This window comes from Scophthalmus maximus, chromosome 7 (genome assembly GCF_022379125.1).
Source record: "Scophthalmus maximus strain ysfricsl-2021 chromosome 7, ASM2237912v1, whole genome shotgun sequence".
NCBI classification, from domain to species: domain Eukaryota; kingdom Metazoa; phylum Chordata; class Actinopteri; order Pleuronectiformes; family Scophthalmidae; genus Scophthalmus; species Scophthalmus maximus.
This window is the reverse complement of record NC_061521.1, coordinates 10,848,703-10,871,154: the sequence shown is the minus strand read 5'-3', so window position 1 is coordinate 10,871,154 and position 22,452 is coordinate 10,848,703. Positions and strand designations below refer to the sequence as shown.

The 22,452-nt window shown below is 41.5% G+C and overlaps 1 protein-coding gene across 3 annotated transcripts; it reads left to right on the top strand.

The window, feature by feature from the left end:
• The first annotated feature begins 721 nt into the window (after window positions 1-721).
• LOC118315014 (calcium-independent phospholipase A2-gamma-like) lies at window positions 722-21,357 on the top strand. Of its 3 annotated transcripts, XM_047333152.1 has the most exons (11): window positions 722-905; window positions 1,200-2,518; window positions 3,819-3,968; window positions 4,905-5,056; window positions 5,400-5,494; window positions 6,494-6,665; window positions 7,328-7,385; window positions 7,681-7,875; window positions 16,312-16,507; window positions 18,906-19,072; window positions 21,223-21,357. In XM_047333152.1, exons 2-11 carry the CDS (start codon window positions 1,268-1,270, stop codon window positions 21,250-21,252), a joined length of 2,466 nt encoding a protein of 821 aa, XP_047189108.1. In that variant the 5' UTR covers window positions 722-905; window positions 1,200-1,267; the 3' UTR covers window positions 21,253-21,357. The 3 variants fall into 3 exon arrangements, with proteins under 3 accessions (XP_047189108.1, XP_035497803.1, XP_047189109.1); XM_035641910.2 differs by lacking the exon at window positions 21,223-21,357 and having other exon boundaries at window positions 18,906-20,915; XM_047333153.1 differs by lacking the exon at window positions 21,223-21,357 and having other exon boundaries at window positions 723-905; window positions 1,387-2,518; window positions 18,906-20,915.
• Window positions 21,358-22,452: the final 1,095 nt, after the last annotated feature.

The window sequence follows — 22,452 nt, the reverse complement described above, 5'->3', positions numbered from 1 at the left end:
GTAAATAAATAAATAAATAAATGTTTTTGGATCATTCCTATCTATTTCTGTGGATCTGTTCACAAATTTCCAATTTACATTTGCACATATTATTTGGTTTTATTTTTCTTTGACTGAAGCCAGTGAATAAAATATTTTTAAGCAGATTTTATTGTTGGCAAAAAACACATCCGTTAATGCAAGTTATCCAATAACAGACCCATTCAAACAGCAAAGAAATATTTTTAAAACTAAAATTGTAATTGTCTTCTGTGATGCTGTGATGACTGTCCATGTCTCAATCCTGCATTTGTTTGTTATTTCTGTTATTTGTTCACATAAATTTCAACTATATACCTATGTTGCTCTGTTTTTCATTTATAGTTAATATTATACTGTACATAGTGTGGGATTAGAGTTTTGAGGCATCATAACTTAAGATGTCTTTGGTAATTATGTGATCAGACAACTTTAGAAAGGAGATCAGCATGTTACTTTTCGAAGTGCCTGCGTGGCGCTCCATTGTGTTTTCTCAAACCCCGCCTGGTGCCTAGGAGGAGGGTGGGGTCCCCATCATAATAGTGGGTGCAAACTCCGCCTGTCCGGACGAAGGTCGGTGTACGCCAGTTAATAATAAAAGTTCATGTCTGCCGCAGCTCCCAGTAGCGATCCTCAACCAATCAACAGACTCCATTAATGGGGCCAAATGTCAGATAGCCAATTGCAGAGCACATCGGACGTCACATGACCATTGTTTTTCTCTCGACTGAAGTCGTCATGTCACTCTGGACATGAAGTGTCCCGTTGAATGACACGGTGTATTTCTAAACCCTCTTCTACTCCCTGTTTATGTCAAAGACAGATGGCGACCTGATGAGACGGTTAAAATATTCCAGGCTTTCGTGAAACGACGACACACTACACTGGTAAGGTTTATCTTATGTTGTGTGGCCTTGTATGAATGCTAACGAGTTAGCCAGCTACGCCACTGTGTAAGCTAACAGCCAGGTGCTGATGTTGAAATGTGTTATTCTGAGTTGAGCCGTTTTGTTTTCTTCTCAGTTTGGATCAGTTACCAAAGACACTTGAGGGAAACTGTTTGATGCTTAGAAGCCATAGTTAGGAGCAGTGTTAGTGATTATCTCACTTCATTTTCATCATTTTCCTTCTGTTTTCCTTCTTTCACGCCAATGTCACTTTTTGTTGTTGTTCATCACCAGGTTAATGAAAAGGGAGAGCATAGACCTAATATTTCTTTGGAGGGAATAAACTCGTATGAGCCGAGAGAATGAGTCATAGGTGGACTCAAAATACCTGGCTGAAAGTAAGCAGAGCAGTTCTTCTGTGGCAAAGACATGCTCGCAAGTCAGCAGTATCACTCCCATTGTCTGGTACCTCTCACCGCAGGATTCATGTGCAACAGCCTGTGTGCCACAGGGCTGGCTGTCTCCTGTGGATGTGCATCCACCACCCGAGGAACAGGTGTCGCAAAGGATGGCTCTTTAAGGCTCACCAGGTTAGGCAAAGTCTCGGACTCCACACCAGCAGCCTGTATTTAAAAACTTCAGCCTCGCGTTGGTCTGCCGGTCTGAACCAACACATGTCGCGGGTCAGGAACACGCTGGACACAGTTTCCAAAGCCATGAGTGGGACACACACAGAACTTCTCTCTAAAATTTCCAGACTAAAACCTAATTCTTTAAAGGCGTTGAACAAGACTGAGGTTAGTGTTGAGTCTATGCCTAAAGCTGAGGAGAGTGCAGTCACAAGTACTCCTGCTCCCACCAATGCTGCTCCTCTGTCTACATCAACCACACCCAAACCTGTGATGAACTCCTCTTCTGTCGGTCCCTCTGTTCCTTCGTCTGCTGCTGCATTTGATGCAGGTGCCACTACCTCCACTCATCCTCAGAATTCTGCACAGGCAACCATCCATTCCACAGCTCCGCCTGGGCGTGAACTTCCCGAGAGAAGAATTAAGCGTGTTGTTTCTCCTGTCAAACCAAGTGTTTCCATTAAGGAGGAGGCACCTAAAGCCTCATCGAGCGACTCAGAGGACAAGAGCACTACTTTCAAACAAACTACAGCACTTTTCCATCCCAGCACCTTTTCAGTCAGCCTCGATGAGACTTACAACTACCTGGCCCATCACATCAACTCATATTTCGGTAGCAGTACAAAGACTCAGGACAAGAAAGTGGACAATGCTGACTGTTCCTCTGATTCCGCTCAGGGTAAAAAAAACAATGAACTTGTGCCAGTGCCAGATAAAAGAGACTCTGCTGCTCCGGCTTCCCCTCCGTCCTCTAAAAAGGGATTAGGACACTACCTGTCTTACTCAGCTCCCACTGTGCAAGCCTTTGTTGGCAGCTACATCAGTCCCCTGGTCCCCAAGTTCAGGACGGGAGAGTCCAAGACTGCTGCAGTGGAGCAGAAGAAGCTTGAGGATGCGTCAGCAAAACAGGTTGAAGCCACAATGAGTAAGGAGCAGAAGGCTGCAGAGGAGAAAGCCAAGAAACTTCTACTTCAAAGGGAAAAGGTAGGTCTACAACAAAGCAATATGTAATTCAAAAATAATGCATATGAATGTGACGGTAAGCAAATCAGTATCCTATGGGTGTCCCAGTTTCAGTGCTTTATGTAAACATTTGACTTTGTAGGGCACACAGATTCGAACTGTGTAAGACACACTCTGTTTTTGTTTATGAGGGAAGATTAAAGCCCTCATCAGATAGTTCTGTTTTATTGACCAAGTTGACCAAAGCTCCAGCTTTTCTATATACCTTATGCTGCGTTCTGGGAATCTGTTTTATATATAATGTTATTGAGAAAGCACTTTGTGGAGACGGAGCACTACAGAAAATTTGGACTTTGTAGGCCAAGCCAGGCTTTTATTTTGTAGATATATTACAAACACACCTGAAATTCAGTTTGTGGTGAGGCTGGATGTAATATTTTTTTTAATGTGAACTAATAATATGTGAATTGTTCTTTATTTGGACCCCCACTAGCTGCCCTTAAGGGAGCAGCTACTCTTCTTGGGGTACACACACATCAAAACATAGCATTTAAAACAAGACATGCCACATGTAACATAAAACATGTGCAACGTAAAAAAGTTAGCAGTTAGAAAAAACACTGCGTGACCTATGTCTTTTAACTTATATACGTAGGTCAATGTCCAAGGGCCAGACGAGACGTTTTTACCATCTAGGTAATGTAAATGCATCAATGGCACAGAAAAGGTCCTTTGACAATATTTTGTAATGATTATAATCACTGTGGCAATTTTGACATTAATCTGTTGATTTCTCCACAGTCGATTATTCTATTTATGCTAGCACATACACAGGCAAGCTTTTAATTAAACTAGTATTGCTTTTTTAATCCCATCTCACTTTTAGATGGTAGTTGAATTAATGAGTTTATTACAGGAACACACTTTTGATAATAAGTAATTGCTGTTTTTCAAAATATATAGAGGCATATCATTTTTCAACCTTCTTCCTTTGGTTTGTTCCACCTCAAGATGTGCTCACATTTACATTTTTGGGTTTGAAGTGAACAACAACTTTCTGTCAATCCAACGGGGGTAGTTAAATTTCATATTACAAACAGTACGGTTAGTATTCATGTAGGTTATATTAAATGTTTCCGCTCATTCTAGATGGTCACTGAAAAAAGGGTTGAGTCAATAATGAAAACATTCATTTGTTACTGTGTCATATTGTAATGTCAAGTTGTTGTTGTTGTTATTATTTTCAAATTAGCCACAGAACTTGGATCCCACCAAGTGCCTAACAGTGAGATCTAATTGGCGGCATGTTTTTTGTCTGTAGATCATTGCCAGGGTGAGTGTGGACAATCGTACTCGGGCTCTGGTCCAGGCACTACACAGGGCGTCAGATGTGAGGGTCTACATCAACAGGGTGGAGGATCTTAGCTACCATCTCCTGGAGTTTCCAGAGACACGTGGTGTTGCTGTCAAGGTGAGAAATCTGATCAGGTTTTGCATTTATTTTCTTCTTTTGGTAACATCCTGAGGCTTTGTCAGCAAAGTGTCTGATGATGCATCAACTCTTACGTTTGGCACAAGCTTGCAGTGTAAAAACAGTGTTTACAGCAGCACTTTTTTTTTTACACATTCGTGCATCAGCATGTTATATTTGGAATGAATCGCTCAACAGCTGTTAAATGTGAATAATGTAGATAATGGCCCTGTCTGTGTTTAGAATTTTTCCAATAGCAAGCAAAATGTCAGTTTGTCAGCTGTGGCAACAGGTTATGGGGTTTGCTCTGTTTATTGTCAGAGCCTCGCAACTACATGCAACTACCTGCCTTATCTGCGATGGCGTCAGGAACTCGTTTGGTATTAACCTATTTATAAAAATAAAAGAAGGTCAAATTTACATGTGTGAGGAAGGTTAATCAAGTCTGTGTTGTTCTCAACATATCATTGTAGCTTTGTAAATGGCAACAGAGGGCATCTATTTCTCAGATATGCCCAGCTTCACATATTCTTTGAAATTACTATATTTGTGTGCATGTTAATGTGCGATATCCTCGAGAAGTTGCAGGACAGTTTTCAATTTGACGAACGATTATTGTGAATCCAAGATCAGCTGGGCTTGGTTCATTGTTGGCATCAACTCTGTGCACGCTCTGCTCGTTTGTATGCTTTACTTGGTGTGTGAATTGACCTGGATCTAAAGTGTCCATAGCCTAAGAAATGTATACCATGAATTTGTAAAGAGATGGGATGTAGCCCACTCCTCTCCTCTCCTGGTAGGTGCATATAGGGGAAACACTGCTGACTTTCTCCTTGTTTGTCTGAGACTGAAAAGAAAACTGGCATATGTATAATATTTGATTGAGGAAACGACTAAACAATCAATCAGTGCTCTCATTATTATACTGTTCCTCAGGAGAAGGTTATCCCTTGCCTCCTGCGTCTGATGCAGGCCAGTGACCCAGGCCTGAGGGCAGCAGTTGGACAAGCCCTTGTTCTTGTGGGCTACCATAAACCCGTAAAAGGCCGTGGCATAAGGATCCTTACCATAGATGGAGGAGGTTTAAGGTACAAGCTCAGCTCTCCTTTTTTTCTTTTCTTCACCCTAGGATGTAATATGCTGATATAAACTCTTTTTAAAGTGGAATTAAATTTCATTCACTGCAGCTCAGGTCATGTCAGAATATTTTGAAAAGCAGTTCACTGCTTCTATTAGCAGTTTCAATTTGTGAAGTAAATGTGTTTCGGAGAAACGGTAACTGTAAATGGATGAGGATTAATGTGTCCTTTGTCTTTTGTTATTCTAGTTGAACATCAGTCAGTTTCACTTTTTGAAGCCAGTTCAGTGCTCTGGTTTGTCATCTTATGTTTTAAAGGCTCTTCGTGTACGTGCACGTCTTTGTACTTTCAGGGGACTTCTGGCACTTCAGACTTTACAGCAGCTGGAAACCTTGACCGGCAAACCCATTTACAAAATGTTTGATTACATTTGTGGTGTCAGCACAGGTATGTTGTCCTCCTGCCCTAATTCTGTGTGTGTGGATTATTAGAGTAGACTTGGCAGCACACTGATCACACACTGACCCATTTGGTGCTCCATGCTTCTTTTGACCTCAATTTCATGCCAACCCTGCTGCAATGCAATCAGTTTAGACCAGGGTAACTCTGGTTCAAATTGTTAAGATGCTTGATTAATCAATAACTAATAAAATTACAATATTAATGTCATTTATCTACATTTGGATTTAGGAGTTATCAGTAAGTAGATTTACACTATTTTCCCTGTATACAAATTTAACACAAGGGGGTGCTGTGGACCACTGTGCTATCATCTGCCACTTTTCTGTTTACATTTCACGACAGACTGAGAAACTGCATTTTATTTTCAGAGCACATTGCACTTTAATCACCACCAGAAGCTTCTGTTTGTCCTCAGTTCCCAATCAGTTCTCTTCGTCTTAATCGTCACCAGTTGGAATCTTAAGATTCAGCGAATGTTGCCAAAGCACAATCCAATTACCGTACTTGATCAAATAGTGCTCACACATTTAGAACCCATCTGGGCCACATCTGGTCATTTTGATCACCCCCTATTATTCAGGTTGACCCCAATTCTGCCCCCACTGCACTGTTGTGCCTTGTTAATCTCATCAGGGATCCTTAATCGTGGAAACAAAGTAGTTGAATAGCATTTGCCCAGAGTTTTATAATCATGTTATTTCGATGTTTGCGTATTAATGGCTCATCTAAGGCTAATGTTACTATTTTATGTTAATCCTTTCAAGAATTAGCCTTTCATCAACTCCACACCTTTAAAGGTAACAGAACAAAGAGCTGTACCTGTTTGCCCATTTGTTTCCATTATTTCCATGTACAGTATATTCACCATAGAGTGACTGAAGCTTTTACACTTCACGTTTACAAAACATGATTTTGTATCGCTGGTTTAACTCTCAGTCACTGCACCTCTTTGAATGTTTGTGGGTTTCTCCCCCCCCCCCTCAGGTGCTATCCTAGGGTTCATGTTGGGTGTCTTCCAAATCCCGCTGAACGAGTGTGACGATATTTACCGGAAGTTGGGCTCAGATGTTTTCAAGCAGAATCTCTTTGTTGGCACCGTGAAGATGGGCTGGAACCATGCTTTCTACGACAGTGAAGCCTGGGAGAAAATCCTAAAGTCAGTTCCACTGTTATTGTACATGACAGAGTAGTGGGTTGTGCCCATTAGAGTCCTTTCAACATGTCATGATGGTGACGTGGTGACGCAGCTCATTTTATTTTTTACTTTTGACTATAGTATCAAACTAAATGCATAGCACATAATGTGAAAGAGGCAGACCTTCAACTTAAACAATGCCCTTTATTTTTGTCAAACTTCCATGAACATTGTGTCATAATGCATTTTAAAGTGAAGATTTATTTGCCAAGTCTGTGCTGCCTCGTCATGCAGCAATAATGTGTTGTGTGTTACTACAAAATCAGATATGATGTTCACTGTGATAGATGACTAACTCAATAATTAGAGTTTCACATGATATTGAAAGTTAATTATTATAATATATGGAAATCAGTGTAGACCAGAGGCTGTTTGGAAAATTTGTATTAAAGTTTGAATATGGTCAATATGACATTTTTTTCAGATTTTAAAATGATTTAGTGCAGTAGACTGGTCCCTTTAAATAATTATGCTGAGCTTAATATTTCAATTTCCATCACCGGATATGCAAGGATTTTGTGAAGCTTGCAGTAAGAATTTCTGTAACAAGTCGTATTTACTACTGCTACTAACCAGAATTCACTAAGCCAGAAAATAGCAACGTCCTGTCTTTCCTTCCACAGAGAGAAAATGGGTTCTCACCTCCTGGCGGAGACTTCCAGAAACCCAGAATGCCCCAAGGTGAGCTTTGGAAGATGGCCCGACTATTTCTTCCATCTGTTCTGGCGCTGACCAGTGAGTCTTCGCCTCAGCTTGTTTACAGGGATATTACACAGAAAGCTGCTTTCTCGATCTCAGTCTTGCTGAAAGTTTAAAGGAAAATACAGTCTAAAGCCAGATAAGGCCTCAGCAGAGAATAGAGATGTCAGCATGTCTGTGTGGATTTTGTTCCTGCGTTTAAGATCTGTTTGGATGCATAATGCTGCCTCGTACTCAAAAAGATGATCATGCTGTATGTCATTTCCTTTACCTGTAGATGGCAGCGGTGAGCACCATTGTAAACCGGGGCATTCCATTGAGGGCATACGTGTTCAGAAACTACAACCTGCTGCCTGGGGTGCGCTCACACTACCTGGGGGGCTGCAATCACCAACTCTGGCAGGCGATCCGAGCCACGTCAGCCGCCCCTGGCTATTTCCAAGAGTTCACCTTGGGGAATGATCTCCACCAGGTCAGTCCCATTCACAGCAGTAACAGGGTAGTGGCTCTGATCATGATAGGCTTGATAATCAAATCGAACGGTTTAAATTTGAAACATCACCTGTAGGTATTTGTTACAGAAAAGGTAACGGGATATGACATGTTGCAGTGGACTTCATAAGCTTCAATTCCCCGGATCACCACCAATACAAACAGAGAGAACATGTGCCAGACTCGTTCTAAAGGCTCTTTCTTTGGCTGATGGATCGCTTTCTTAGAAAAACTGTCACGTTGGTAAATGCCAGTCGATATTTTTCGCTTTCACACCCTCCTTCACACAGTCCCCAAATACTCTGCTAGAGAAATACAGGGCTTATTGTTGGTCTGCTGTATTTAAATGTTGCGCAGTCTGTGGATGGTGGAGAGTTTGAAGGATTTTGAGAAGCCTTATTAGGAAAATCCTCAGCACAGCAAGCTGGAGGGGGGATCTCCATTTTCTGTCTTGTCAGTGTTTATTTCCAGTCAGTTACATTTTGACACTTATATCTCCACTGAACAGGTATGCATTAGCCATAAGTAGCATAACAATCTGCCAGTCAACTCTACCATTTTACCGATCAATACGTATGGCCACTCTTTACCTTTTAAGTTAGGGCACAGTCAGAGAGCAGAAAAGCGATATGATACCATGCACATAAGAGACCCGGCTTAATCTTAAAAAAAAAGACAAGCAACTGGATGTGATTTTGCAACAGTGGATGCACAGTGCTTTGAAAAAGAGATTAAAAGCACACAGAATACCCTAGATGCATTTACAACAAATTTAGTTCCATCCCTGTTTAAGCATTCTGTTGGTGTAGCTTGTTTTTCGACCTGTTGCCTCCAGATCACAATATCTCCTTGAATTTGACATTCAGAACGCAGATTTGGCTCACAGACTGACAAACTCAGAGTAGACATTTGTGTGGCACACAAACACATGTGAATGAGCATGTGTTCGCATCAAAGTCAATATCCCATGTAGACAAGCTCCCAGATTCTTAATTGGAAGCTGTGCTGGTTGTGTAGGTGAATGGGGAAGTGCAGGAGGAGAGAATGAAAGAGACTGCTTGATGAAAACCCACCTGTGGTGGGAGATTTCCCCAGCTTTGTCGTCTAGCAGGTCTCGCCCTGCTTGGAGATGCATAAATTAGCCCAGTGTAGCACTTCCCTCATCACACACACACACACACACACACACACACACACACACACACACACACACACACACACACACACACACACACGCGCACGATTGACTACTGCATCTGCATCATTAGAAGGAAGAGACAGACAATCTAATTATGAACCGCAATTCCAAGCGCAGTTAGACAGCCGCCAGCGGGAAACCTCACACTGAGAAGATGAGACGCCATCAGTAGTTTGATATATTTAACACACTTGACGTGAAGTTATTTTAATTTATTTCAAAAGAAACGTTCACATGGAAAAACTGAATGAAAATAGAAAAAGAGATCCTTTGCCCTGAAGGTTACGTTTACGCCCAGCCTGGGCTCCCGTTTCCTGTGTGAGTTGAGCTTGAGCTTGTTTGTTCCACTCACTGCCTTGTTATTTTGGAGACTGTTTCCACCTGTTTTCACTGTGCCTGAAGATATTCTGCTAGCACTGGGTTTGTTCTGCTTTTCCAAATGATTAAGGCTTTTGAAGTCTCATATTAGGGAATGAATTTGCACGTGTTAAACAAAGTTCAGTTTGCTTTTTAATTGTAATGCATGGATTTTGAATACAAAAAGAAGAGCACAGAGTTGGGGGAGGGCAAGCTTATGTGTGCTAGGAATAAAAGCCTCAGCTACTTCAGCAGCTTCGTCAACGTCCGCTGCTGTCAGCTTATAGCTCAAAGACATGAAACATCTTGAATTCATGATTTAAAATCTTTAGAGAAAAAACTTGTCACACCAATATCAAAGCCATGGAAAACTCGAAATGTAAAACCTTATGTTAATGCTAGAATTGAAAAGAATTATGTAATTAAGACATTCATTACAGAAGCATTTGTTATGTATATGAAATTCAGATTCAATTTAAATTGATTTCTTCATAGGAGATGCTGATATGAAAATATGAGGTTTGCCTTGTTTCAGTTTTCAGTGATATAAAAGCAAGCAGTAACTACTTTAAATCTGGATTAAATTATTTAATTTTTCAAGTTTTTAAACATATAATATGATTGGACAGCGGGATCTAGGATAGAGTTAAATAATGTAAATTACAGTACAATGAGTTCCTTTTTTAATATACCTGTTCATGCAGCATTTCAACCACTTCGCTTTCCCTGTGAACCTCTGGCCAGATTCCGAGTGCCACCCAGCCTGATGACTTAATTCACTGGCTATTTGAAACTGGCCTTGAGCATAACATGTTGTCTGTGTGATGTCAGAATTCCCTGAAGAGAGAGTCATCTCACTCTTTTCGCTCAGACGCCCACAGAGTTTCCACTTAATTTAAGCTCCAAACAATCACTCTTTTGTGCCGCGAGCGCAAGCGAGTTGCCGCGCCATGTGCTGAACTAATGCCCGAATTCTCAAGCAGCGTTTCACGAAAGTTGTGACTGTTCGTTGATATTTCTGTGATTCTGCTGGGCTGGAACAGAAATCTGTCTGACGGATCCAGAACTTGAGATCCAGAATGGGTACACACTGGGGAATTGTAACTTGGAGGAAGGCTTTTTGAAGCACAGCAGCTATGTTATTATCAAAGCCTCACACTTGCAACCATAGCCATAGAGGGGTTGCCTTAGCGAGGGGGAACAAGAGTGACAGAGTGGGGAAAAAAAGAGATGAAGGGAGGGAGGAGGCGTAATGTTTCACATTAAGGCTCTCTCCGTTATCTCTACCCTAACGAACACAGAAGTAGAAGACTTGAGGCGTTTTACAATGGATGTCAGGGCATGCGTGGAATGGTGAAGAGGTCCCGATTTCTTTTCTTTTAGTTGCCATGGTGTCTCCTTAGGCGGTGGGGAGGAATGGGAGCATGTTTTGTGCCCACCTCTGCCAACATTTGATGGGATGTATTGGATCAGTGGGGCAACCGCCCCCAGTGCAAGCTCCAGAGAGCCCCGACGAGGCATCTCACTTGGCAGAAACACTTAACCCAGCAGTCCCATACTTTTTTGTCTCACAACTCGTCATATGTCGTAAATGAAGAAGTCATTAAATGTGGCAGATATGGCTTAAATAATTTAATTGTGTGTGTGAGAAAAATAAGTAAAAGGAAGCCAGAGGAATTGAGTACCATTCCACGTGTGCAGTTGAAGAAATCATAACCTTTTGGGTCACCTTTTTTCCCTCTTACTCCATTTTTCCCTTGTAAAGGCCACTTCAGGGGAAGTTATTGGTCATACATAACACGCGCAGCACTACAGCAGAGAGGTGACAGAGAAGATAAAAGCTGAGCTGTTAGCCGCTCCCTCCCGAGTTAAGACCTTGGAGCTCGGCACAGAGGCCTTTAGGAGGACGGAGCTCAAATTTGTGAGCCCTGCTGCAGACAGCCTCCTCCTCTACGCAGACTTGGGCTCTTGTTCTCTTGAGTGTAAACTCATACATGGATTCTGTCATTGTCACATTACCTTGTTCCCTTGCAACGATATGTTTTTATGAACACCTGACCATTGATTATTTTCACTGGTTGCTGTATGAAAGCTTTCGTGAATCTTTCTCCGTCTTATTATGATGGACAGAAAAAAAGATGTTTCTGATATGAAATTGTCAAATATGATATGATATATTCATATAGAGCCTAAAGAGAATCTAGACCAAGTAAATATGAACAGGGTTCGTTCTGTGTCCGTTTATATTACTGCATTATTTGTCATAGTTAAACATTTAATTCTACACCCGGGAGACATGACTCATTGTTCCAGTAATGGTTGTACATGTGTGGTCACGAATTCGAAAAATGCGTGGGACAAGGTAACTGTGAGCTATAGATCACAATTGCTTTGCCTGCCTGGGGAAGTTTGCACTCGCACACATGGGTCCCTCCTCTATTGACAGCCTGAGAAGATGGCTTGAACCTCAACGTGACCTCCGCGGCCTATAAAGGAAAAAAGGCAAAGAGGAGAACCGGTCGACGTAATCGCATAATATGGCATGAAGACCTCTAACTTGACCCGGCTGCCACTTAAGAGTGACACTCACCACACTGACACCTTTGTCAGTCTTCTCCTCGCTGCTCACAACTGTGGCCTTTATGTGGATTGGATGATATCTAGGCAATTCATTTTACTCTGTGAGAAGATTTACGTTTCGAATTACGCAGATGGCAACTGAGAAATCTTGTTTTTATGTGCAAGTAATCAGAGATAGATTTTGAAGATTTATGCAAAGTACACAAGACATGCCTAATTATCTACTTTATTGATTGAATGACCACCTCTGGAAAACAGAGTGGCTATTGTGACGGGCATAATCAGATGTCCGTGATGTATGTAATGCTTCCCTAATTAATCATTTGAGAGAGAGGGTACTCTCATTGCCGGAGTCTCGTAATAAATCATGACAGAGCTCAGTGCCCCTCAGTCCATCCCTGTCAAAGAATCCAAAGAAGAAATCGTAATGACTACAGCTGCTCATCGGGGCTGTGATGTGAAAGTTACACCAGCTGTAAGTTGAAGGCTCGGCTCATTTAGATTTAAGCGAGCGCTCTTTCCTCCGTGTTGTTGCCACTCATAATGACCCTCGCACAAGGCAGCACAAGGCCTACCCTCGGGTTAGAGAGGCAGAAAGATACGGAGGCACACGGGCTGAATGAAGTGGATGGAGTTTGTTGTCCCAGCTAATGGGAGCTGACATACACTGGGGCGTGAAATGACTTTTACTGATCGTGACGATAGCACCTCTTTCCTATTCAAATCGGCACTCCTCCTTTTAAGGCGGCTTAAACTGGCACAATGAAGATAAGTTCCCACCAGTTAATGACAACTGCAGTGCCAGGGTACTACAAAAATTGTGCGCGTCTTCATTTTGTTTATTTATCACGGTTCATATCATAGTCGTTTTTAGCTGTAAGAACTTGTTCCTTTTAAAACCATGTTTCAGTTTAATTGGCCATCGGAAGAAGTGAAACGTGTTCCCAAAGGTGTAGGAGACTAATTAGTCGGAAAAACTTGCTTTCTTTGCGTTCAGGAAAACGTGGAGCTCATTTGTAAATCAGCCATTAGAACCCAGCAGGAGGGGAAAAGCGGGGCGAGATGAGCTCTAATCCTCCGGAGTATCAACGAATGGGCTCCACCGGAATCAAGAAACGCTGTCAGAGGAAATCATTAAGCCTCTCAGGAAGCCCGAATACAAACTTTTCAAACAAAAACATTTAAAAATGTGGTTTTCTCTCAGACTCTAGGGTTAAACATCCGTCGGATGGACATGACGGGCAGGGATGTGTCCTCTGAGGACTTTTGCCACATGGCTTTGATGAAAGCCATGTGAGATGAGGTCTTTGTAAGTACAGGCAGCATTACAGCTTTAAATCCTTAGAAATGGAACTGTCCTTTGCTTTGTGTCACACTAAGTATTTGACAGGCCACTTGAGTTTGGCTGTTGTGTTTGCAAAACTCATTTGCAGTGTTTCCTAAGTAGATCAATGTTTGTAACCCTACTCCTCATCCAAACATACATCATGTAACCCCTGAGTGAGAGCATGGCAGAGGACCAAGTGCGGATTTATCACTGAAAAGTGCCTTTAAAGAGCCCAGGCTCCACCACTGCAGCTTCAGCACCTGCCAAACTCTTCTCACTGTATCTTCAGTGTGGTACCGTCTGTGTTGACGAGGCTTGTGTGGTCCTGACAGCTAGGGAAGAAGATGACGGATGCAACTTACAGTATCTCCTAAATAATTGATACTTCGAAAACTTCTGAGCGCCACACACACACAAACACACACACACACACACACACACACACACACACACACACACACACACACACACACACAAAGAAATCCAGCAGCACCACAAATCTTCCTCACTGCCACACACCAGGCTTTCCTGCAAGGGCACGACTATAATCACCAGCTCTGAATTGCTCAAGCAGGTGCACTGAAATGGAGACAAGTTATAGTATTCAGCTCCCAGCTCACAGGAGCATTGTGCAGTTGGCTTCTAATGTTACATGCCTTGGCTCTGTGCGAAAGGCCGGCCACTGTGCCTGTGAAACCTGCCCCCAGCTATCGGCACAAAGGACCTATAACTTGGCCCGGACTGTTGCCATCATTTCCACTAAGTTCAGAAAATGAAGCCCCTCACAGTGCTGTGAGTGATAAGAACTCCTCAGTTTGTTTGGTTTCCAGCTGGGTTCTTCCCTCTAAGGCTCTTTTAGGAGCAACTCCAATCCAGGCATTGCCTCCCCTTTTCTGTGAGTCAGCGCTCGGTCGGGCCAGACAGCCCACTGGTGCATAAAGACATGCTGGGGACAAACGACTACATCAGCAGTTCTTCTCTGCTTTGTGGCAGAGTGAAACCCTCTTTATCCAGCTCAGCCGGTGAGATAGGGGCTCTCTGAGGTTCTCACATCAATAATTATTGATTAGAATCTACCTATAATAATTGAAATGATCAGTTCATCACATTATCATAACAAATTTTACAAATTCAAAGAAAGTCCCTTTGTCAGACAGTTTGATTTATAGGGAGTGGAAACATTTGCATTTGTAGTTTTTCTAATTTAGCCATTAAAGCCAAAATGATGGCATTGCCATGTTCATCACTTTGGTCCAGACTGAAATATCTCAAAAGCGATCCATCCAGTAATAAGAGACATTCATTGTACCCAGAGAAGGAATCCTGGAACTTTGGTGACTCTTACATTTTCTCTGGCACCAGCAGTAGGTCATCTGCGCACATCATCTCCCCCTCAGGCTGAATTATAATGACTCTTTATCTACTATTGCCGTCATCAGGTCAACATTTTCATGTGTTCAATATAGGGCTGCAACTAACTATATTTGATTTATTTCCAGAGTATTTTCTCTTTAAGTCATTAGTCTATAATAGGTCAAACAATGGGGAGAAACACAATCTTAAATTCCGTGCTTGACTTCAGAGTCTTGTTTTGTCCAAAACCCCAACATATTCAGTTTATTATCACAGAAGTCTAATGAATCCAGATAATGTTCACAATGTCTGAATTCTTTCTTGATTAAGGGCCAAATGATTAATCAGCCATTAAATTGACGATATATTTTTCAGATTTAATTTTGATCACCTAATTACTGAAAAGCTAACAACTATACTTTGTGTGGGTATAGGATAGTGAAATGAAAAAACATCATACCTGCTGAACATGAGCATGCTAGCAATGGTATTATGAGCGTATTATGAGGATGGTAACTAATGGTACACAGCGTATAGTGGATATAGCCAAATTGACAATCTTATATAGTTTGCATTTATGGCTGCCACTTAGATATTTCTTGGTCCAACTTTACTGTAGGAACTTTGGAAACCTAAGCCAAAAAATATTTTTTTCTTCATATTTTTCATGGAGAGTTTCTATATTAAAAGTGACAAGTCGTTGACAAAGCACTTGCTATCATTGGAGCTATTACTTGATGTGGGGCCCCCGGTCAAACCACAATAGCCAATTTTCTTTGCAATTTTAGTCGTCGTCTATACGATTTTTCAGTCGATCTCCCCAGATGATTAGCACAGCTTCGCCTTTGAAGGTGGCCCTCATATTCTCTGTCATGCTGTGTGCTCTCATATATTCGCATAGAATCGTCATTAGGCGGCAACACTGCAGTGGAAAGACGGGAGGTTCCCTCCCCCTCTTCCCTGAGCCTCAGTGTCCATGTGACATATGCTGCCAGAAACGCATACCCACATTATTGTATGCATTGACTCTACGCAGGCATTAGCTTTCGATCAAACATGCACACTCAGTCACATAAACAAGCACTCTTCCCCGAGAGTGTCCCAGGACCCTTGGGGCCCTGCAGCTCCCACCCCCCCAGCCTGGCCTCTTTAATGAGGACTGGCCCCTGTGCGTTTGATCCTGCTGCCAGCTCGCAGCCCTGCGGCCCCTCAGACTCATGCCTATTCAACAATCCCCACAGATTTAGCAGTTACTCCCCCCATCGCCTTGGGTAGTCTATGGATCCAAAGCAAACGCACTCCTGGGTGGTTGTTCGATATCAAAGGCAGTCTGACTGAAACTGTGAGGGGAAGGGGAAAAAAACAACAATTTAGCTCGGTGCTTTGTAGACTTACAAGCAGCTCTGGAACTACACATCGGGCTTTGCTTTTGTTTTGTCCCTTTAAAAATGTCATCTATCGAATGTTAAAATCCAATAAAGGTTTTAGGTTTCAAATGCCAATTAATTGGTTTCACTAGGACTGTGCTCTCGGCATTGAAACCCCATCCAAAGCCTGTAAGTGGAGTCTCTCACATGGCATTTCCTCTGTTATGTGTGCAGGATGGAGGTCTGCTGATTAACAACCCCACAGCTTTGGCTATCCACGAGTGCAAGTGTTTGTGGCCCAATGTGCCCCTGGAGTGTGTGGTCTCACTCGGCACAGGTCGCTTAGCAAACCCCGGCTGGAACGGCTCCACCTACACAAGTCTCAAAACCAAACTCACCAACGTCATCAGCAGCGCCACAGACACTGAGGGTAAGTGACAGCCGCTGCAAAGTCTTAAAGGTGCATTATGAAAATTCAGAGTTTCACAAATGTCCATTTGAATCTGACCTAATTGTATCTTGGTTGACTATTTGTTGTCTTTTTGCTGATGCTTTTTGCTTTTTGTAAACAAAATGATGTGAACACCTTGCAAAATAAACTTAAAGGGGCACTGTTCTGATTTTACATATACATGTAAGTGTATTTGTCGTGAGGAGGACTCTGAAGGAAGCTGAAGGAAAATAACCCTGAAGATTAGGATTTAAGTCTTCAAATTCATATTTTTAATCCTGCATTACAAACTTTTGAGAGTGTGGCTGTTTACCAGGCCAAGAGAGTCTAACTGCTCCTTCAAATTGTGACCATTGATCTTTTTATTATATGTGTGTTGTGAATCCTAGAACCACATGGTAGAAGTGCAATGCTAAATGTCTGGGGTGCCCCTTTAATCACAATTAAAAACAGATCTGCAAAAAATGGTTTCATATACCCTCGATTTGATGAACTTTTTGAGAGGTCTAGTGCATTATAGGTCGGCTTTCAAAGCATCATTAGACCACCGACACTTTGTCAAAAACGTCTTATTATTTTTTGTTAAAATTAAGTAAAAAACACAAAAACAGGACTTATAGCGTCAAGGGAAACCGTCCTAAAAAACATGAGATCGCATGACAACACTGACAAGCTGCACATTAATGAAGAGTGAACTGGCCAAAAGATGAAAGTCGCCAACAGGATTGAGCCACACAGTTCACTGATGAATCAATGGCTGTAAATAAAGGGTATTCAACCTAATGTGACCCTCTGGTATTGCTGGCAATGTGGATTTATGTTCATATCATTTTGTCTGCCCCTGAAGATTAAATTGCACAGTAACTGGATGAATTATACTCATATATGTTCATATCATTTTGTCTGCCCCTGAAGATTAAATTGTACAGTAACTGGATGAATTATACTCGCTGTGTCTGTATCATTTCTAAAGGAATGAATTAGGTTTTGGTGTCATCAGTGCAGACTGAACTTGTTCCTAATACGTCCCATTGTGGCCATCTTTAGTGGCAACCTCTTCCGTCTCTTTATCACCTCTGGACACGGGAACCACTGCTGTGACTAAATCTGGCTCGGCCTCCTCCCTGTTGTTGCTGCTGCTGTGGTGCAGCGTGTGACCTAGATGCTTCTCTGCCACTTGCGCCTCCTGTATTTGGGACTAAGCACCGGCCAGCTTTTCAAAGGACTTTTTAGAAACAGCAGGATTAGCAAGAATGTTTCAAAAGCTCCCACCCCATTGTCCTTGCCCCCTTCTTTGTCTTAGGTGTATTAGTCAAGCTAAGGCTGATCTAATGGGGCTTTAAATGTAAACAAAGGTTGTTATGGTGCGGAAATAGTTTTTAGCTAGCTCACAAACTCACTCCGTCACGTTTGGCGGACCACTAATTAGGTTTTCCCAGAAGGTGGAGCTGTTTGGGTATGTCAGACCAGCACATGGAAAAGGAAAGTAGTAGCAAAACTGCGGATGCAGACGTGATGATGTCTCCAGCTACAAGGCAGAAAAGGTAATAGCTGTGGCAATTTTCTTATGTAGATACAAGAAAACTGCAGCAGCTTTTACTTTAGATCTGAGTTTTAATAGTGGGGTAAATTACACATGTAATTTAAAAGCTGGGACAGGGATTCAATCAACTCAATTCCAGTAGAATCAGAAGCACAGAGTTGTTAACCAGTCCACTCCACCAGGCAAAGGAATTTTAAAATGTTCTCGACTGAAATAGAGGGAATTGCTTGCAGCAGTGTTCGTCTTCCTTACCTTCAATAACTTGTGTTTTATTAGCATAAGAATCACTTAACACAATGTTAGAATTAACTCTGTTATCTTTTGGATGAACAAGCTTCTTTTTACTGTCCTAGTATTTTCGTAGTTGTATACATTTTATAACCTTTCAATGTGTAACACAGTACGTTATAGAAATACTAAATTAAAAGTTGATAAAAGACCTAAAGATCTGTTTACTTTCTAACAGACTCTATGTTTGGACTCCTGAACTGCTGAAGCACTGTGGGAACACACAGAAATCGCAGTCACCCCATATTTACCCCATTATTGTCACCAGCTGCCTGTTTGTTTTCATTTGTAGGTTGTTGATTTTAAACCTCTCGGATGAAAACAGCCATGACAGACAAGCCAGACATTTTCACTTGCTATTACCTCACACGTTCCGCCTTAAGCGCTTACTCTGGAACAAATGTAATGTTGTCACACCGTTGACTGATAGAGTTTGACTTCTCATGCCCTATTCACTCATAACACAACGTTGGAATGTTTGTACATAATTATGTGTTCATGAATTTGTTTTTGTGGCCTCACTCTCCCCTCTCTCGCTTCCTCCAGAGACTCACGCCATGCTCGACGCCTTCCTCCCTCCTGACACTTATTTCCGCTTCAATCCCTACATGAGCGAAGATATTTCCATGGATGAGAATCGAGAGGAGAAGCTCAACCTGCTGCTGGCTGAGGGCGTCCGCTACCTGGAGAGGAACGAGGAGAAGCTTAAAAAGGTGACTCGCATCCTCACCAGGGAGAAAAGCTCCGTCCAGAGGATGGCGGAGTGGGCACGGCTCAGGGCTGACATGTATAATGGTCTGTCCTTTAACTCCTCGAAGCTGTAGATTCAACACAGGCCACCTTTACCTCGCATGTAAACTCTTCCCTTATTCTATATTACCTAGAATGTGTCTTTATCACCATGATTCGTGTGCCAGAGTTGTTGACCTGTTGACCTATGGCTTTAAAGAATATTGTGTAAATGCACAAACTCACGCTACATAATTTGATAGTTTTGGCAGAGATAAAGCATCTGTTTGCCATTGTGGTTGGCAGCTTTCAATGAAGATGAGTCAAATGACGTGTGGATCTTGGAAATCCCTGAAAAGGGGTTCACCATCAGCCTTGCAGGTAAATGATGCTTGTATGACTAAAGGAATAGTTCGACATTTCGGGCCAATGTGTGTATTCACATCCTTGAGTTAGATGACAAGATCAATGCTTATGTCTGCACAGCGAGTATGAAGCTGCTAGCTTAGCTTAGCACAAAGACTAGAAACGGGGTTAAACAGCTAGCCTGACTCCTATCATGAGCTGTTTCTGTCTTCCCAGTCATGCTTAGCTAACCCAACTAGATGCCAACTGCTTGTTTACAAAAATGAGACTGGTATTGATCCTCTTCATCTAACTTTCAGCAAGAAAGCAGCATATTTAGGAAATTTGTATATTTCCTCAAATGTGAACTATTCCTTTTAAAAAGCAGAATAGTTTTACAGTTGCGAACGTCCCCCCCCCCCCCCACAGGCTGTTTCAAGTCTGCACTTTTTAACCATCGTCTGTCCTTTGAATCATTTGTTAAGAAAACAAATATATCCTCATAAACCTGTGTTTGTATTTTCACAGTAAAATATGTAGATAATAATGTGTTATTGGAAAAAATGTATTTGTTCAGCTAAGCTGCCAACATGTAACACTGTCAAACAGGAATGTAAGGAAGGATGTGAAAAAGAAAAAAACATCTTATATTTGTTTAATGTCTGATCAAGGTTAAATTGACATTTCTCAGTTGTAATGACAAAAAATGGCACATTTAACAATACAGCAACGGGTCAATTATGTTTTGCATATTTATAGCTGTAATATCTGTACATTAGGGCCTTCTTTACTTTATTACATATGTAAATGCATGTTATATTTATATTTTACGCTCAAAGACAAGTGTGAAAGTTGCAAATAATGACTCCAATATTTTCTTTAGTGATTATTAATAATGATTAAATATGAAAAGCATATATGTGTGTATATATATATATATATATATATATATACAAATGGAGCCTCAGTGTCACAAGGATTTACTTTGCGTTATTTTAGCCTCAAAGTGTTTAAGTTCAGTTGTTTCAAGCACTTTTATCATTGTGTGCTTGATTGTATAGTTTTATGGGTTTCCCACAGGTTCTGCACATTTTCTGCTCCGTCTTCACTCTGCCCTCTCTCCCTTTGATGCCTCTTCTAAAAAGCCTCTTTCACCCTCTCTACCTTGAAGTGCTGCGTTTCTGTCCCCACTCTGCTGTACCGCAGTGTTTATTTAAATCATACAGGTTTTAGCTGGCAGAACGACTTAAAAGAGATCTCCTCTTATTGATTCGCCATAGCTGAAAATGATCCTGTAAAAAAAAGGCACTGCAGATGTTCATGTCCATGGTTAACCTGGTCAGGTACTGTATAACTGCTCTCCGGGGGACCAGAGGTAAAATGAACACAGATATTTGCCAGATTAATGTAATTCTACTGTTCACTGTTGGCCCTGTGTAAAGACTGCCTGACATTGTATGTAATTAAAACCCATCACTGAAACTCGCTGCATCCTGCCTCGTAGTTATATGGAGATTAGCTGATTGTGATCTGAGGGAAGCTGCTGCGGATCATCTCAGGAGGAAGGTACAGGTGGATATTAAGTTGGTAACTTGTACTCGCACAACTGCATAATTGTTCCGACAGAGATCTGGTCTGATAAGCATCCTCACCTCAATTCCCAAGGTGCTTGGCTCGGTTAGCGACAAATTCTGATTCATAAAATTGCCACTGCAGGCACATCTGCCAGTGTCTATCTCCTCTTCTAACACTGAATGTTGTTTTGTGTGTGTGTTTGTTTGTTTGTAAGGTTAGGGTTGTGTTTTTCAGGGGAGGGTAATTTGAAAAGCCCATTCCTGAGCTGTCCATCATAAAAGAAAGGAAGGTGAGATGAGATGACTGTGCAAGGCTGTGCTCAGGGACCTGGGTAACAGCCCCGGCCGGTGATGGATCACATTTCCCTCCAGCGTAAACACTTAACACCGACAGAGCTCTCCAACAACAGCTTACACGCATGGAAACACAGCGATGGCCGCAGAAGGTAGAGGACACAACAAACCGCATCAGCAGGGGTCTGAGGAGGAAATAATAGGCCATTCATTTATATTGTTTTATCTGGAATTTAACAGCAATACAAAGCCAATAAAAAAGGAGACATCAACTGAATAGAGTGAGAAGAGTATCCTACATATTGTTCAATATTAACACAAGAAAAATATGTTTATGGAATTTAAAGTACTGCAATCTGTTTTCTGAAGATGTCAGATTTATTAATCTAGTTTTAAAAGACAACTTCTTAAAAGAATCAGATCTTTCTCATTCAAATGTTTGGATTCATCAAGGAATAGTTGAGAAAAATTCTGCCATTGCTTGATATGAAGCCTTAATCTGCTGTAATCTACAGATTCTAAAAGGTTCATTATTGAAAGTGATTTTATCATCAACAGTCTGTTCCATTTACAAAAGCAAAAGAAACAAAATTATCCCACACACAAAAAAAGAGGAAGCTGTTCCGTTTTCCTGCAGATGAATTTTCTGATGCCAAAGCATGTGATTTAGAGGTGCTTCTGTTCCTCAGTCAGGTTGTTATTATTATTATTATTATTATTATTATTATTGTCACCTAGCAGGTTTGAAAGAAGACCTCACATTACATGACATCTTTCACCAGAGAAACTATTTTTCCGGATCAATCAGTCACCACTACGGTAACAATGCATCTAATCAGAGGGACTTGGCAGCAAATAAGGAATCGCTGGTCTTCTCTTAACCTTCTATTTTTCCCCGCACTTGTACTCTATTCGCCTTTTAGTTTACCTAATTGCACCAGAGTATCAATACTGATTTATTAGAAATCCAATACATATGCATGTTCCTTTCCTGTGTAGTCATTCCAGTTTACTTATAAAGTGCATTTAAAAACAACAAATGTTAACCACAGTGCTTCACCGAGAGATTTGATTGAATTACAGTCAATAAAAAGAAATAAATATGAAGATCAATAAGTAAATAAGCTGATTCTATTTAGTGGTTCCATTAT